Source organism: Cygnus atratus, chromosome 33 (assembly GCF_013377495.2).
Source record: "Cygnus atratus isolate AKBS03 ecotype Queensland, Australia chromosome 33, CAtr_DNAZoo_HiC_assembly, whole genome shotgun sequence".
NCBI lineage: Eukaryota > Metazoa > Chordata > Aves > Anseriformes > Anatidae > Cygnus > Cygnus atratus.
In genome coordinates, this window is record NC_066394.1 from 461,183 (window position 1) to 479,121 (window position 17,939).

The 17,939-nt window shown below is 60.1% G+C and overlaps 2 protein-coding genes across 2 annotated transcripts in view; both read left to right on the top strand.

The window, feature by feature from the left end:
* The window catches only part of LOC118260323 (zinc finger protein 420-like), a 337,064-nt gene that overhangs the window by 6,890 nt on the left and 312,235 nt on the right, over nt 1–17,939 (top strand). The window lies entirely within an intron of this gene.
* TNXB (tenascin XB) overlaps nt 14,653–17,939 on the top strand; it is a 38,109-nt gene continuing 34,822 nt past the window's right edge. The window contains exons 1-4 of the mRNA XM_035570427.1: nt 14,653–14,869; nt 15,388–15,624; nt 16,149–16,261; nt 17,118–17,271. Coding sequence (XP_035426320.1) covers nt 14,653–14,869; nt 15,388–15,624; nt 16,149–16,261; nt 17,118–17,271 — 721 coding nt within the window. The remainder of the gene's footprint in view (nt 14,870–15,387; nt 15,625–16,148; nt 16,262–17,117; nt 17,272–17,939) is intronic.

Sequence of the window (17,939 nt, forward strand, 5' to 3'; positions counted from 1 at the left end):
CTGAATTTTAGATGCTCAGGTGGTGCTAAGCACCGTGCCAGTCCCTGCCTCAAAGGGGGGATCTTTGGATCTTCATCTGGATCTTTGGATATCTGTTCATTGTCTAGGTTACTATAAATCACTTCCATCACAGCTAATTGCCTCAGGTACTGGATACCTCTCTCCATGGTAGTCCACTTGCCTGGCTGACATACAACCTCTTACTTGAAGGGATACCTTTCCTTCACGCCTGACAGGGGTTGCCTTCAGAGGCTCTTTCTGTCTGTTTTTCCTCCTGTGTTTGTGATGGCCCTGCTTTAGAGCAGCCTGCCCCTTCCACTTCTCCCTCCCAGAGCCTTTTAGGAGAAGCTTCTTCCCTTACTAAATGATCTGACTTCCTCTTCCATTCTTTCATCTTGACTGTAGGGGTGACTAATACCATCCATTGGTCTTTTGGTTTTGCTACTCTGTTATCTGGTCACCAGATTCAGAGACTTCCTCCTCCCCCTGAAGGTGCTGAATAGTGTTTGCTATTGTTAGGTAGACGCAGACCAGATCCCAGCACAGTGCAGCAAGCTGTAACTCTCTGGCGTTGCTGAGGTCAGGGGATACGTTTTTTAAAACATTCTTTCATTTTGGGGGGATTCCACACTTGTTCACTGGTGAAGCTCAAATAGATAGCCATGACAGACGTTGTGGATGTCCCATCCCTGGAATTGTTTAAGGCTAGGTTGGATGGGGCTTTGAGTAATCTTGTCTAGTGGAAGGTGTCCATGCCAATGGCAGAGGGTTTGGAATTAGATGATCTTTAAGGTCCTTACCAACCCAAACCATTCTATGATTCTATGACAGGTACCTGCCCATATCCTCCTTGCCACCCACCATCACACTGCCTTGGGGCAGATTCCTGGGTGGTATTCTTAAATAATTGTTTAACCTTAGGAAAAAAAAGAAACATATTCTGGAGACTTAGAAATAGGAGCATGTTGGTTACGCAAGGACACTCAAAATATTCAAAAGCTATTGTGATTAGCCCATAGGATAAGGAGGAAGAGGTACCATACCTTATATTCTCCACAAATTGATTCCAGAGGTTAAAAAAAGAGTGCAGTTGTTAATATTCTCCAAAAGGTGATTCCTGAAGTACAGAGTTGATAGTAATGCAGGGCCTGGATACTGGATCAGGCTCAAGACCAGTGCTTTAATGCACAGTGAACTGAATAAATAAATAAACCACCGCCACCATAACAACAACAAAAAAACAGACAACAACAACAACAAAACGCAGCCTTTAACAGGCTCTCAGATTTGATAAGTAGCAAAAGAGAGAAAGTGGCACAGTTCATATAAGACAGGATAAACACAGAACAATATTAAGAGCAAACTGGTCAATATCACGAACAACAGCTCCTGGTTAAATATGATAATTGTAAATTTCCTCTAAAGTGCTCTGGTCAAATCTATTGTTATCTTAATCCTTTGAGTCACATGTTGGTCACCAAAAAGAACTGTGGTGACAACTCTCTCACTCTTCCTCCTCAAAGGGAGGGCAGGGAGAAAGTATGATGGGAAAGAAAAGCGCTCACAGGTTGAGGATAAGTTAGAGGGAAAAGAAAAAGGAAAACAACAACAACAAACAAGCAAAGGCCACACAGAAGAAAAGAGAGAGAGAAAACAATTATTCTCTACTTGCCATCAACGAGAGATGTTCAGCCATGTCTTTGGAAGCAGAGCCTCAATATGCATAGCAGTATTGTGGAAGTATCACGTTTTCACAAGATGTTTTCATAACGAGAGTTCCCCCTCTTCCGTCCCCTTTTCCAGATTTTATTGCTGAGTATGACATCATATGGCATGGAATATCCCTTTGGTCAGTTTAGGTCAGCTGCCCTGGTGACGTCCCCTCCCCACCTCTTGCCCACCCCCAGCCTTCTGGCTTTGGGGGGCTGGAGGGAATCTTGATGCTGTGCCAGTATTGCTCAGCAATAAACAAAGCATTGGTGTGACACTTCTAGCTACAAGTGCAGAGCACAGCACTGTATGGGCAGCTGCAGGGAAAGTTAGCTCCAACACTGCCAGACCCAGTACAAATGCATGCACAATGCATGGAACTTGCTGGAAAACAGCTCTGGAACCCAACAGGTTCCTCACGTTCCTCTGATGGAATCTCCTGGGTTGATCTGCTGGAAAACAGCTCTGGGATGGACCTGGGAACCCTGGTGGGGAACAGGTTAACTATGAGCTCGCAATGTGTCCTTGTGGCCAAGAAGGCCAATGGTATCCTGGGATGCATTAGGAAGAGTTAGGCTTGCTGTTGCCAGCAGATCCAGAGAGGTTATCCTGCCCCTCAACTTAGCCCTGGTGAGGCTACATCTGGAGTACTGGGTCCAGTTCTGGGCTCCCCAGTACAAGAGAGACCTGGAGCTCCTGGAGAGAGTTCAGTGGAGGGCTACTAAGATGAGAGCACTAGATCATCTGTCATATGAGGAGAGGCTGAGAGAGCTGGGCCTGTTTAGCCTGGAGAAGAGGATATCAATATCCTAATATATCAATATCTTAACGGAGGGTGTCAAGATGATAGGGCCAGACTCTTATTCAGCGGCTCCCAGTGATAGGAAGAGAACCAAGAGGCACAAACTGAAACACAAAGTTCCATCTGAATATGAGGAAAAAATTCTTTACTGTGCTGGTGACAGAGCAGGTTGACAGAGAGGCTGTGGAATCTCCTATGGAGATATTCAAAACCCGCCTGGATGTGACCCTGCACAACATGTTCTAGGTGACCGTGCTTTAACAGGGGAGTTGGACTGGATGGTCTCCAGAGGTCCCTTCCAACCTCCACCATCCTGTGTTTCTGTGAGGGCGTTCGGGGTCCTGGAGGTCCCAGGCCTGGGGCTCCCCTGGCCGCGCCACCCTCACCCCGCACCGCTTCCAGCAGGAGAGGAGGAGAGGGGCGCTTGGTGATGAGGAAGGGAGCCAGGGGCTGGGCTAGGGCCACGAGGCGGGGCAGGGACATGTGTGGGGGTGAGCACACAGGGCAGGTTGGGAACGGGATGCCCCTTGGCCATAGGGTGTCTTGGAGGGCTTGCTGGGACCCTGAGTGCTGGGGAATTGGGGTGGCTCTTGGCTGTCCCCTCCTGCAGCAGGCGGGGGCACCCACAGCTGTAGTTGTTCCCCGACATCCAGGGGCTGGTGGCCTTCGTGTCCCTCCCTTGCAATGGGGTTTGCTCTGCACCCACTGGTAGGGAGCACTGGGGGCTGTGACCAGCCTTTGGGGGGCACAGTGCTCCATGTGCCTTGAGGGGGGGACTGTCCACCAGATCCTTCCATCTCTCTTGCTCCTGTGTGGCCTGCTTGTCCCCCACTGGCCTGGCCCCACTTTGTCACCTCTGTTAATGCAGGTGGGTTGGGGACAGAGCAGGGAGCGGGGGGTCTCAGCATGGGGCGGGGCATCAGATGAGGGATTCCTGGGGATCCTGCCCGGACACAGCACCTTTCCTGCAAGGGGGGGACCAGCGTGAGCTGTGCTTGCTGTCCAAGGGGACTCTGTCCCTGTGGCTGGAGCCCTCACCTGTACCTCCACCACCAAGCAGCACCAATGGCAATGGCAACAGCAAGGACCAGCACCACGATGACAATGATGACGGTGGGAGTCACAATGGGGTTTTCTGGCACGGGGAGAGAGCAGAGGGCAGACATGAGCACACGGAAACACCAGAGTGGGAGCCACCCCCACCCCCCATCCCCAGCACCTACCCCAGGGGATGAGGAGGGTGCGGGTGCCCAGGCTGCGGTGGCGAACGCGGCAGGCGTAGCTGTGCCCATCATGGGGGGCCACGGTCAGGACGCTGTAGACCTGGTAGGTGAGGTTGGCATTGGGCAGGACAGCGCTGGTGTTCAGGGCTGGGCCCGGCGGCACCTCGCGGCCATCCCGCAGCCAGGCCACGCTGATGGGCCGTGGGTAGAAGCCGGTGATGCGGCAAACCAGCAGGAGCTGGGCTGGGCCAGCCGTGCGGGCAAAGACAGTGGCAGTGGGCGGCTCTACGGGGCGAGAGTGAGGGCCAAGGGGAGCCCAGCAGGGGCACCACTTGGCCCCAGCATGGGGGATGCATTGGTGTGGCTGTGCTGGGGCCACACCATTCTCACCTTGTCTCTCCAGATCTGCCCTCCCATGCCTGCACAGGGCGCGGAGGTGACTTGGGCAGGATTTGTAAAGGAGGTGCTCCACCATTTCTGTGACAGCCATCATCCCGTTGAGGGACTGGCCCACCAACTTGGCCAGCAGGGTTGACTGCTGGAGAGCCCAATACCCTCTCCCCACCTCATACTCTACCAGGTCTCTGCCGCCCTCCCCAATTTTGGCGAAGGCGCGGCTCGTCCCATTGGGGTGAAGCTCACAGCCTGCGCGGAGCTGGAACACCACAGGGTCTGCAAGGAGCAGAGGTAGCAGAGGGGGGCTGTGAGCATGGGGACGTGGGTGGCCCAAGGTGGGGGCAGCTGGGAAGGTGTGGGCAGGGGCACCATCGGCGGTGGGGTTGTGCTTCCAGGACCCTGCGCACCCTATGAGTTGTCAGGGTAGATCAAGCATAAGGGCTGGGCGTTTGAGCACCACTGTGCCCCCCAGAGTGCTCCCCCAAGTTTCTACTTCCATGTTGCCCCCAAATTTTCCCTCCGTGTTTCTCCTTCCCTGATCAGTGCTGTGCAGGTCCTGCAGCCCCGGTGAGTTTGGCAGCAGCTCCATGGTGTGCAGGGCATTTCAGTACACTGCCTCCACACCCACCAAGTAGCTGGAGCTTTCCTTGCCCTTTGGAGGCTGTCACCCCCCACCAAGACCCTGCAAACCCTGCCCTGGTGGGAAGGGGTGCTGCGTCTGCAGCTCTCCCCATACTCACATTCCGACTGCACCTGCTGGACCATCTCGTGCATGAATCGGATCACGTTGCGCTCGCCAAGCTTGAAGGAGGACATAAGCTTCGCTATGTCACCCTCAGCCATGGCCTGGTGGACCCAGGGGTAGCAGATGTGGAGGTTCCAGGTGTCCGGGTCCAGCACATAGACGATCATGTCTGCCAGCATAGCCACCCCAGCCACCTCGGTGGAGTTGGCACTGGGGAGGAGGAAGGTCTGGAGCAGCTGGAAAAGCTGTGATTCTGCTGGGAGAGGGGATGGGGCTTCAAGAGAGGGGGGGAGGGGAGATGAGGGATGTACTGTGCCCCACACCACAGTGACCCCCATGCCCAAGGGACCCCTCTGGTCCCACCTGGTTCCCTGCTGTCATGGGAGGACACTCAGGGTGTCCTGGTGCTGTGGCGAAAAGCTCCAGGTGACAGCAGCACCCAAAGCAACCTCTCACCGGGGCAGCTCCCCAGCAAACAGGCAGCTGCTGGAAGGGGCCCACAGTACCACGAGGGGCCCAGACCCTCCCCTGGTGCCTGCAGGACAATGCCTTCGGGGGCACCCTGGCACCCCAGGCCTGGCTGGGGATCCCCCAGCCCTGTGGCTGCTCAGGCACCAAAGCCCCTACACCAGTGCTGGGCAGGACAGTGAGCCCTGACCTGGAGGCACCTCTGGGTGCTGTGGGGTGGGGGACAACCCCTTGGTGCTGCAGACTGTCCTCCCCATGCAGGGGAAGGTCTTAGCCATGCCCCACTTGCCAGGGGTACCAGTGGAGTCCTGTAGTGGAGGGATGGGTGGGTGGGGGTGTCCCAGAGCTCCCACTTACCTTCTGGTTCTGCCCACGTCCTGCGGAAGAGAAGCAGGAGGAGGAAGAGGAGGCGATGCGGTCGCATGGTGCTCGGGGTGAGGCTGAAGCAGTCAGGGCGGCGGGAGGAGGAAGCACTCATGGGGTCCTGGCAGCAGCACTCCACCAATGGGGCTGAGGCAGGGGTTTTAGGGAGGGCCTGGGGTGGAGGAGTACAGGATGGAGCGGAGCTGAAACGCCTCCATTTTGTGTTCCCCCTGCTCCATCTGTACCCCCAGTGGAGGGGACAGTCCCATGCCACCTGCTTCACCCTGGGAATGGGGCTGCCCGGGGAGGGGGCGATGAGCAACCACAGCCTCACACACCCACACACCCCAGGGCACTCGTGTCAAAACTGGGGTGCTGCAGCACCTGTCGGGTGCTGGGCACGGGGACAATGCGGTGACAAGGGACAGCCTCGCCCCCAGCCCATCTCCCTCACTGCTCCTATCTGCCATCCCCAGGCACGTTCCCCCAGCTTGCAGTTTCTCTTCCCCTTTCACAGGGGCCCCATGCGGGGGGCAAAGGCAGAACTGAAACACAGGCAAGGGGAAGTTTGTCCCTCTCCGGCTGAGGACGGGTGGTCCCAGTGCTGTCGCCCCCCCAAGGCCCCTTGGTGCCCTGGGGGAACCACCTGGATCCCTGAGGGACTGCTGGGCTGCTGTGAACAGCTCTAGTGTGGCACCAGTGACCCCGGGAAGCTCAGCCTGCAGGCAGGGCACCCCATCACCCTCCAGGCACAACCGGGGCTGGTAGTCCCTGCTTGGATGTCCCCTGCTGTGGTGGTGGCACAGGGACAGCCCATCCAGGGCTGCTGCGGGCTGAGCCCTGGCACCCTGTGACACTGAGTCAGGCCCAGGATGGGGGGATGCTGTGGTGGCCCTGTGGGCTCAGACGTGGCCCCAAAGCTCCCGCTTCCTCCAGGGCTCGCTCACTGCAGTGTTCCCCAGGGGATGGCCGTTCCTGCAATGTCCCCGTCCCTCCTGACAGGGCCACCAGTGCCTGGCAGGGAGGAGAGAGAGCAGCTGCTGGGATGCCGAAGGGCGGCCGTGGTGCAGCTGGCGAGGGAGGGAGCGGGGGGACGGTGGTCCCTGCAGTCCCCTCAGGTGATGGCTGATATTCAAAGCCCCCCTTCAAGCGGCCACCGGTCTCCTCAGTCTCCTCAGGGCCTCAAACCCTCAGCTCAAGTGCCTGCTGGTGCCTGAAGTCCCCTCAGGTGACTGGCGGTCCCCACAGGACCTCCTCAGTGACCGTTCCTCTTCGCATTACCCTCTGCTGACCGCTGCTCCCCACAGTCCCCTCAGTGCTTGGCTCTGGGGATTGGGGACCCTTGGCGCAAGGCCAAGCTTTGCCTCCCTCATTGTCTTGGGGTGCAACGGCAGCCCTAGGAAAACCCACCCAGACCTGGCAGCCCTGGGTGTCCCAGCCCAGCTCTTGACACCTTAGACCCCACCCCGAAACCTCAACACCAGCTCCATTGGCTGTCAGGGCACCCAGTGCCACCCAGTGCCACCACTGATGTCAGAGTCACCCTGGGGAGAAGTGAGCAGCCCACACAGCTCCATCTTCCAACTGCTGTGTTTGCCTGTGGCCTTGCTGTGGATACCATGCAGCCCCGTTGCCTTCTCCTCTTCCCCATCCTCCTCTTCCCTGGGACGTGGGCAGAGCCGGAGGGTAAGTAAGAGCTCACCCCAACCTGATCCCCTTCCTCTACTCTCTGCCCAGCTCCACATGTCCTCCTTCACAGGGCCATGGTCAAGCTGGGGGGCCAGAGCTGGAGCTGCTGAAGTGGTGGGGGGCTGCAGGGGACCCCAAGAAGCTGTCAGGGCATGACAAAAGTGGCATCACTTTCCCCAGCTCTCTCCCCCCTCTCCAGCAGGCTCTCACATGCTCCAGCTGCGCCATTTCGTCACCTTCCAAAATGCCACGTCCATGCAAGTGGGGGGGCTTGGCCTCGTGGGGGACATCAACATCGGTTCCCTGGACAGACGCACCGGGGACATCCATTACCACCAGCCCTGGCTGCGTCCAGCCCTGCCCAAAGGTGACTGGGATGTCATTGAGAGCTCCATCAAGTCATACCTGCGGGATTTCAACAGCCTGGTGCAGACACTCATCAGGCACACCAGGGTGTCCTGTACGTGCCCACAGTCCCCCCCTCCATTTCCAAGTGACCCCTCAGGCATGAGCCAAGGCTGGTGGGCATCTCCACGGGCCAGGCTTCTCCAGAGCCTTTGGGGATGGGGACGCAACTCAGGCAGACCCCCTAAGGCTCCCGAGGGGCATGCTGAACATGCCACATATCCCCTCTACCCCCCACATCCTGTCTCCCCCCAGACCCTTTCGTCTTCCAGTCCTCCATAAGCTGCAAGCTCCAGCCCAACAGGACTACCAGGACCTTCCTTGGCATTGCCTACGAGGGCCAGGACTTGATCCAGTTCCACCTGAACAAGGGAACTTGGGATCAGGTGCCAGATAATGAGATGTCAGCAATCGCTGAGCATTTGTTGAACAATGCCACCACCCTCAATGAGCTGATACAAGTGCTCCTCAATGTCACCTGTGTTGACATTTTGGAAAGGTTCATTGAGTACGGGAAGGCAGATCTGGAGAGACAAGGTAAGACCCTCCTCAGCCCTGGCACAGCCACCCGAAAGTCCTCCCTCTGACAACAGGGGTAAGCAGTGCCCCTGCTGGGCTCCCCTTGGCCCTCACTCTCGCCCCGTAGAGCCGCCCACTGCCACTGTCTTTGCCCGCACGGCTGGCCCAGCCCAGCTCCTGCTGGTTTGCCGCATCACCGGCTTCTACCCACGGCCCATCAGCGTGGCCTGGCTGCGGGATGGCCGCGAGGTGCCGCCGGGCCCGGACCTGAACACCAGCACTGTCCTGCCCAACGCTGACCTCACCTACCAGATCTACAGCGTCCTGACCGTGGCTCCCCGTGATGGGCACAGCTACGCCTGCCGCGTTCGCCACCGCAGCCTGGGCACCCGCAGCCTCCTCATCCCCTGGGGTAGGTGCCTCTGGGATGGGGCTCCTGAGCCGTGCTGATGGAGCAGAGCAGGAGAGCTGACGGGCTTATGTTCCTCAGGGAAATCAAATGCTGGGCTGATCGCAGGGCTTGCGGTTGCTCTGCTGGCAGCTGTGGTTGTGATTGGTGCACTTTGGGTGCGGAGATACAGGTAAGGCCCCTTCTGCCCTGCTGTGTACCTGGGAAATCCCTGCTGGGGAGCTCCCCAGAGCCATCCCACAACCCTCTCCTGTTTTAGGAAGTTCCATTAAATGGAAGAATGGATCCCAGCAGCTTTCTCCTGAGCACGGCAGCCCTGTCTGCTTCAAAGCCCCACCTTGAGGCACAACCTCCGCCTCCCTCTGCTGTGACGAAGCTCCAGGCACCACCAGGAGCAAGATCATCTCAGCACGGAGCCACAGCAGGGAAATATGTGGTACTCAAGCTGTGCTGTTATTTGCATAATGGACGAGGATGCAAGTCTGAGACCTCCTCACTTGTTACACATAATCACTTTGTACCTCATGGCACTACCTGTGCACCTGCTGAGGCTCCTTCAGGCACGCCAGTTCCCCATAGCAATTTCTTCCAGGTCCGATATGATAACGGTACTGTCAGCAGGCAGTACGCTGCACCCCTTCCACTGTCACTTTCTAGATATTTCTCTTAAAAGCTGCTTTTACTAACCATATTCCAGAAATAGCTGTGCTTAACCTGACCTGTTACACACAGGGTAAGTGCACACAAGTTGTGTTTATGGCACCGAGTAGCACTGCACTCTGAGGTGATCTGAGGGAGCTGCAGGCATGGATAAAACGACAATGAACCACTGATGCTTTTGCCAAGAACACATGCCTTTTATAAAGGTTTCTGTGGGCTCGGGGAGGGTTTAGCCAGCTTGAGCGTAGCACTGCAGAAATTATCAGGGCTAATTTCAGGGCTTCAGGCTAGTTAACAGAAGCAGTAGAGAAAGGGAGCCGAGCTCTGAAGGGCATCGCCACCCGCCAGCCCCATGGGGCCAAGGATCCCGCGGCTGGGGGGTGCTGTGCCCCAGGCTGGGCTCCTCGTGGGGCCGGGAGGCTGCAGCACGGGGCATGCAGGGCCCCGACTGCTGAGAGACCCGGCAGGAAGGGGTGCCTGGAGGAAGAGGGGGGACTGCAGCCCCTGAGGGGACCGCGGGACCCAGCGGGCCCTGAGGGGACTGCAGGGAGCAGCAGGGAGCAGAGGGCAGTGTGAAGAGGAACGGTCACTGAGGAGGTCCTGTGGGGACCGCCAGTCACCTGAGGGGACTTCAGGCACCAGCAGGCACCTGAGCTGAGGGTTTGAGGCCCTGAGGAGACTGAGGAGACCGGTGGCCGCTTGAAGGGGGGCTTTGAAGATCAGCCATCACCTGAGGGGACTGCAGGGACCACCGTCCCCCTGCTCCCTCCCTCGCCAGCTGCACCACGGCTGCCCTTTGGCATCCCAGCAGCTGCTCTCTCTCCTCCCTGCCAGGCACTGGTGGCCCTGTCAGGAGGGACGGGGACATTGCAGGAACAGCCATTCCCTGGGGAACACTGCAGTGAGCGAGCCCTGGAGGAAGCGGGAGCTTTGGGGCCACGTCTGAGCCCACAGGGCCACCACAGCATCCCCCCATCCCGGGCCTGACTCAGTGTCACAGGGTGCCAGGGCTCAGCCCGCAGCAGCCCTGGATGGGCTGTCCCTGTGCCACCACCACAGCAGGGGACATCCAAGCAGGGACTACCAGCCCCGGTTGTGCCTGGAGGGTGATGGGGGCTGTGGGGACCAACAGTTACCCGAGCCTAAAGCAGGGATCTCCTGCCCTGGGGGTGCTTGGAGCCGTACCAGGTCCCTGTCCTAGCATGTGGAGTTGAGAGGCAGCATGGCCAGGGCCCTGTGGTGCTGAGGGGGTGTGGGGTAGCCTCCAGAGCCTCCCAGTATGGGTGGGTCTCCCCACTCACACCCTCCTGTCATACACAAGGGGCAGTGTGGCAGGGCACTGAGCTCTGCTCTGCACTGCCATGTTGGGTGTCACTGGGGAGGAATGTGCGGGATGGGGGGGTCATGGGGCATAGAGGTGAGAATCGTGGTGTAGTCCTGGGGGTACCATAGGGCCAGGGTCACTCCATGACCCCCAAGTGTCTCTAGCAGCCAGCTGCCCTCAGGCTGTTGTTGGAAGCCAAGGAAATTCCTCAGCAAGAGCAGTGGGGCTGGGCCAGAGCAGCTTCTCTCCCACATAGGGCTGCACCCCCCCCACATGCCCAGCTCAACATCTGCCCTACAGCCTCCTGTGCAAACCGTGCCCCCCCTACACTGTGCTCACCAGCTCCACACAAGCCCCATGTGCCCCCAGTTCTTCACATGCCCATGGACACCCAGCCCCAAATGTGTTAATACTCCCCCCAGCCTCTCTTTCTCCCCCCAGCCCCATATGTGCCCATGCCCCACAACTTCCCTCGTGTTCTCCAGCCCCCACACAAGCCCCATGCGTCCTCCCAAGCCCCACGTGCCCCATGCCACCTCCTAGCCCCGTATGTGCCCCCCTGCCCTCTCCACATCCTATACTCACCAGCCCTGCACGTGAACCCCAGCACCTCACATGTCCTATGCCCCCCCTCACCCCCCCAGCCCCACACGTGACCCCCAGCCCCGCCAGGTTGGGCCCGCCCGGCCGGAGGCGAAGAGCAAAACACGATTTCACGCCAGCGAACCCGGGCGTCCGGCCCCCCCCGGCTCTGCCCCACACCCCCAGGCTCTAGGGACCCAGACATCCATCCTCCCCCACCCTGCTCTGCCCCACAACTCCAGCCTTGGGGGACGCAGGCATGTGGAGAACCCTGCCCTGCACCTCACACCCCACTGTCCCCCAGGGACCCAGGCGCCCGGGTGTCTCCAGCCCCCACGCAGTGGACCCAAGCCGAGCCTACTCCCCCTGCCCCGTGTCCCACAGCAACAACAACAACAGCGGGGGGGGGGGGGAAACATGGAGGGGGGGGCCCAGGGCCAAGCTGAGTCATGGCCCCACCCGGCCCCGTCTGTGGCGCAGCCCCACGGCATGGTCCCACAGCACAGTCCCACAGCTTTCCCCCCTCAAGGCATAGCCCCATAGCACAGCTTGGTCCTACAGCCCCGAGGCTTGGCCCCATAGCAAAGCTCTGCAGTCCCACAGCACAGCACTGCAGCACAGCCCCATGGCCCAGCTCACCCCCCCCCCACCCCCCCCCCCCCACCCCCCCCCGGCACACTTTGCAGCCAAGCCCACAGTGTGGCCCCAGGGCATGGTCCCCCCCTGCCCACGGCTGGTTCCACAGCACAGCCCCATGGCCTGGCCCCACTGCACCACTGCATTGGGGATGGGACAGGGACAGGCCCGGCAAGACCCGCTTCGTGTTTGTGCCTCCCTGAGCCAGCACTGCCCTAGGTCCATGGGGCAGGACCTGGAGCTGTGGGAGAGCATCCAGAGCCATGGGGTAGCTGGGGCTGGGGGGACACAGAGGGAGGGGGGATTGCGGTTACTGGGAGCACTGGGAGCCATGGGGCAGGTGGCAATGAGTTACTAGGAGCATCATGAGCTGTGGGGCAGTCAGCACTGGAGTTACTGGGGGCACCAGGGAAAGCTGTGCTAGGGTACTGGGACCAGCTGGGCTGGCTATGCTGACATAGTGGCAATGCTAGGACCACTGTGGCTGGCTGTGCTGTGTTACTGGGAGCACTGGGAGCTGTTGGGCAGGCAGGGCTGGGGTTTCTGGGAGCACCAGGACAGGCCATGCTGGGATACTGGGAGCACTGGGGCTGGTTGTCATTACTGGGAACACTGGGGCAGGCAGTGCTGGGTTACTGGGAGCATGGGGAGCCCTGGAGCAGGCTGTGCTGGTTTCCTGGGAGCGCTGGGAGCCGTGGACTCCCCCTCCTTTGGCCCCCCCCCCACGCGTTGTGTCACCGCTCTGCTATGGCAGCTGGACCCCACATCTGGCCGCGCCGCCCAGATGTTTGGTTGCTGCGGTGACCGCTGCCCGTAAACACATCCCAGGCCCCCCCTGGGGTCCGCCCGATCCCGCCTGGTCCCGCTCATCCCAGGGCCGTGGCCAGGCTGGGGGCCCCGCTCGGAGCAGGGGGGGGGCCTGGTTCCCCCAGCCCATGGGGCAACGGGCAGGCGGTGGGGGGCTCAAGGCCCCCTGTGTCCACCGGAGCTCAAGGAGGGGCAGGTGCGGGAGCAGTGCTGGGCCCCTCAATTCTGCCCCAGGTCCATCCTGGTCCTGCCCCACTCTTGTTCGGGTTCTTTACCCATTCCTGTCCTGGGTACATCTCAGCCTAGCCTGGTGCTGTCCAGTGTCCAGCCCGCTTCTGCCCCGGCCCGGCGGCACCTGCGGTGGGGCCGCGCCGTGAGCTCAGCGCTGGCGGAGCGCCCGGCCCAGAGCTATGAAAGGGATGGAGCCGCCCCGCTCCGGCACTGCTGCACCCGCCGCCCGCCGTGCCGGGACAAACTGAACCGAACTGAACTGGGTGAGCTGGGCTAAAGCAGGCTGAACCGAACCTAAGCGGGCCAAGCCGAGCAGAACCGGGCTGAGCTGAACCAGGCTGTGCTGCACTGGGCTGGGCTGGGTTGAGCTGAGCTGAGCCGAACCGGGCTGAGCAGAACCACTGGGCCCCAGCAGGGCCCAACTGAGCTGGGCCGAACACTACTGGGCCAGCCGGACCCCCCAGCCCCCAACTGGCCGGGGGCCAACCCCCCTGTGCTGCAGCCGCAGCTGCTGCGACTGCCTGGGAGCAGCAGCAGCACTGGGCAGGTACCATGGGGCAGGGTCATAGAGCGACCAGAGGGGCTGGTAGGGTCTGGTGCTGCGGGCATTACTGGCATTACTGGTGTTCCTGGAGTAGCTGGAGTTACTGGAGTAATTGGCATTGCTGGTGCTACTGCTGCTGGTGTTGCTGGCATTACTGGAGTAATTGGCATTGATGGTGCTGCTGGTGTTGCTGGCGTTACTGGACTAATTGCATTTGCTGGTGCTGCTGGAGCTACTGGAATTGCTGGAGTTATTGGAATTGTAGGAGTTACTGGAATTACTGGCATCACTGGCGTTGCTGGCACTGCTGGTGTTACTGGAGTTACTAATGCTGTAGGTGTTGCTGGCTTTACTGGAGTTCATGATGTTACTGGTGTTGCTGGGTTGTTGGAGGGTGGGGTTACTGGCATTTGCTGGTGATTACTGGTGTTATTGGAGTTACTAGGCACTGGAGGAATGAAGCTACTGGAGTTAGTGGAAACTGGGGCATTACTGGTGGCAGTACTGGTGCACACAACTCACTCCAAGCCCTGGGGCCACCCCACAGCCCCCAGCTCCCTCAGGTCCCTATGGGGCAATAGGGCCCTCAGGGTCTGGGAGGGCAGGGAGTGACACCATGGCTGTGGGGCGGTGATGGTGTGGGTGGGTGTCGTGGGTGCGATGGTTGAGTGCTGTGGAGCAGTGCCATGGATGGGTCATGGGTCACGAGTGCTGTGGGTCATTGGTGCTGTAGGTGGCTGCTGTGGGTGGCACAGGTCAGAGCTGTGGGGCAGTGCTGCCATGGGTGCTATGGATGAGTGCTGTGGTTTGCAGGTGCCATGGGTGGGTGCTGCCATGGGGGTATGGGGGGGGGTGGCTGCCATTTTTGTTTCCATGCATGGGTTCCCCTGGATGCCCCTGGTCTGGGCGGCTGCTTGGGTGCTATGTGTCCCCCGTGGGTGTCCCTCTGCCTCCATGGGTGTCCTTTTGTCCCATGTGTGTCTGCCATGGGTGCTGTGGGCATCCATGTGTCCCTGCTGGTGTCTGTGAGTCCCATGTTTTCCCCACGCATCCCCATGGGCATCCGTGGATCTACCTGGGTGTCCACATGCGACCCCGTGCCCCCTTGTGGGTGCCATCCGTCCCCTCCCCGCAGGATCATGACCCTGGGGCTGCCACTACTGCTGCTGGTGTTGACGCTGCGAAGGGTGCAGGGGGGGGTAGGGCCCCCCCCTGGATCCCCACCTGGCTCCCCAGAGCTCCCCTGTGGGGCTGCAGCACTGGAGGCAGTGCTGGGGCGCCTGCGGGAGCTGGAGGGAGAAGTGCGGGCGCTGCAGGGACAGTGCGGGGACAACGGGGGGCCCCAGGCCGGCACCGGTATGGGGATGGGGAGGGTGGGGGGGGATATGGGAGGCATATGGGGGGGTGTGGGGGGCATGGAAGGGTGTGGGGGATGTGGGGGGGGGAGCATGGGGGATAGGGACATGGGGGATATGTTTGGAGACATGGGGGATATGGGTGGGACGTGGGGGGGAGCATGGGGGTATGTTTGGGGACATGGGGAATATGGGGGGACATGGGGGGGAGCATGGGGGATAGGCACATGAGGGATATGTCTGGGGACATGGGGGATGTGGGGGAACTTGGGGGGGAGCATGGGAGATATGCAGGGGACATGGGACATGGAGTATAGGATGGTACAGGGGAATGTGGGGGGGGTGGACAAGGGGAACAGGGGTGGGATATGAGGGGGTATGGGGGACAGGGGGAGGTTTGGGGGGACATAAACGGGGGGACATGGGGGACTTATGAAGGAATATGGGGGGGTGGGGGGTGGAATGAGGGGGGTTATGTGGGGCACATGGGGACCAGGGGGACAATGCCCATCCCTGCAGGGCGCACGGCAGCGCGGGGACTGTGCAGCACCCCTGAGGCAGGGGGCTGCGGGTGCGGGTGCCGGCTGGGGGAGGGCGGGGGGGGCCTCCCCTGCCCCGAGCCCCGATGCCCCCTCGACTGCAGTGACCAGGGCCGCTGCCGGGCTGGCCGCTGCCACTGCTTCGCCGGCTTCACTGGGCCATCCTGTGCTACACCTGCCTGCCCCCTCGGCCGTGGTGGGCCCCACTGCACCCTCGGTACGTTTCCAAGTGTCCCCACATGTCCCTAAGCATCCCCGCTGCCCCCCGGCTTCTTCATCCAAATCCCTCCCCCCAGCCACGGTGGGTCCTGATGCCCCACCTCAGTGTATCCCTGACTGTCCCCCAGTGTCCCTTGCTGTTCTACAGCACTCAGTGTCCGCATCCCAGTGCTCTTGGTTGTCCCCCACAGAGTGCCCTGGGGTCCTCAGTGCTTCTGGTTTCACTCCTAGCCCTTCTTCAGAGTCCCCAGTGCTCTGGGTGTCCCCATGGTCCTGGGGGTATCCACTATCCCGGTGTCCCCATGGCTTGGGCACTCTTGTTCCTTGGGCACTCCTTCCACGTCCCTGTGGTTGTCCCCATCCCCTGGGTGCCCTGTCCTGTGGTGTCCCCAGGGTGTCCCTACTCCATGGGTCCCCATCCCCAGGTGTCCTCATGTTGTTCCCAACCTGTGGTTGCCCCATCCCGGGGTGCCCCGGAGCATCCCTGTGGTGGCACCTCCCAAAAGGGCTGTGTCCCTGCAGAGATCCCCGCAGTGACACCACGCTTGGCTGCACGCAACCAGACGTCCTTCCGTGTGACCTGGCCTCGGCCGAGCATGCCCGTGGATGGCTACCAGGTGGCCCTCATCCCCATGGTAAGATGGGGACAGGGATTGGGATTGGGTTTGGGATTGGGATTGGGATTGGGATTGGGATTGGGATTGGGATTGGGATGCATCCCCAGCAGAACAGTATCCTCAGTGTGGAAGTGTAGCTCCAACATGTCTTCGATGTGGCCCTTGTCCCCAGGATAAGTTGGTGTCCATAGCCATCTGCTGCTAACCCTTTTGGGGACACCTCTGTAGTGTCCTTGTTGTATCCCCAACATGTCCCCAGTGTGTCTGTTGTCTTCAGATCAAGCCAGGGGCCAGGTCACCACACTGCTTTGTGGCTCAGGGATGGGGACATCTCCCCTTTGTGTCCCCTGTGCCCAGGGTGAGCCACAGTGGTGTCACCCATCTGTTGCATGTCCACAACACATCTGTTGTCCATAGGATAAGCCAATAGCTGTGGCCACCCTTCTGCTGCCTGGCTTGGGAATGGTGATGTGTCCCCAGCACAGTGTCTCCAGGGTGTCCCCAACATGCCCCATATCCCCAGAATGAGCTGCAACGATCTGCCTGCAGCCCTCCTTAGGGACTGGGACATGTCCCCACTGTGGTGTTACCAGTGTGTCCCCAGTAGCCCCCCTGAGGTGTCCCCAACATGTCCCCCAGCCTCAGGACAAACCATTGTATGCTGCCACCTACCTGGCTCAGGGATAAGGTGTTCTCACCACTGTCTCCACTGTGTCCCCACTTTGGTGCCCTCAGTATGTCCCCAGTGTGACTCCAAGACATTCCCCAACTCCAGGAGAAGCCATTGACTGTGGCCACCTGCCCGCTGCCTGGCTCCGAAATAGGTCGCACTTCGGTGTCCCCAACATGTCCTTGACATGTCCTCTTTCCCCAGGAGGAACCAGCAGCAATGGCCACCCACGAACTGCCTGGCTCTGCTGTCACCTTCGAGGTGACAGGGCTGGTGCCTGGAAGCGCCTTTGAGCTCTTCATCCAGGCCCAGCGGGACCAGCACCTTGGGATGCCTGGCACCCTGCGCGTCCGCACCTGTACGTGCCACCTGCCCTGGCAGGGACTGCTGGGGACAGGGACTGAGACAGGCATGGGGACAGTATGGGGACAGCATGGGCATGGGGATGACATGGGCACAGGGGTGAGGACAGGGATTGGGGGTGGGACAGGGGTGGGGAGAGCATGGCCATGGTGGCCAGGACAACATGGGGATGGGAACAACATGGGGGTGGAGACAGGAACAACGCATGGATGGGGGCAACATTCAGCACAGGGACAGGAATGGTCATAGCCCAAGGACAGACATAAGGACAGGGATGATGCAGGCACAGTAATGGGGACAGCATGTGCATGGGGATTGGGGTGAGGACAGGGATGGTGTGGGGGACAAGCATGGACATGGGGATGGGGAGGGCATCAGGATGGGAATTGCACAGGAACAAGGATGTCACAGCCACAGGGATGGGGACAGAGACAGGCATGGGGATAGGGGTGGGGATGGAGACAGACATGGGACAAGGATGGTGACTGGGATGGGAATGGGTACAGGGGTGGTGCCTGCAGCCTCTGTCTGTCCCCATGTGTCTTTATGTCCCTATGGCTCTGCGGGTCCACGTGCGTCTGTCTGCCCAGTGGAGGTCTGTGTGTCACTAGTCTGTCCCTGTGGGTCCATGTGTCCCCCCAGGCCTGTCCATATGCGTCTGCC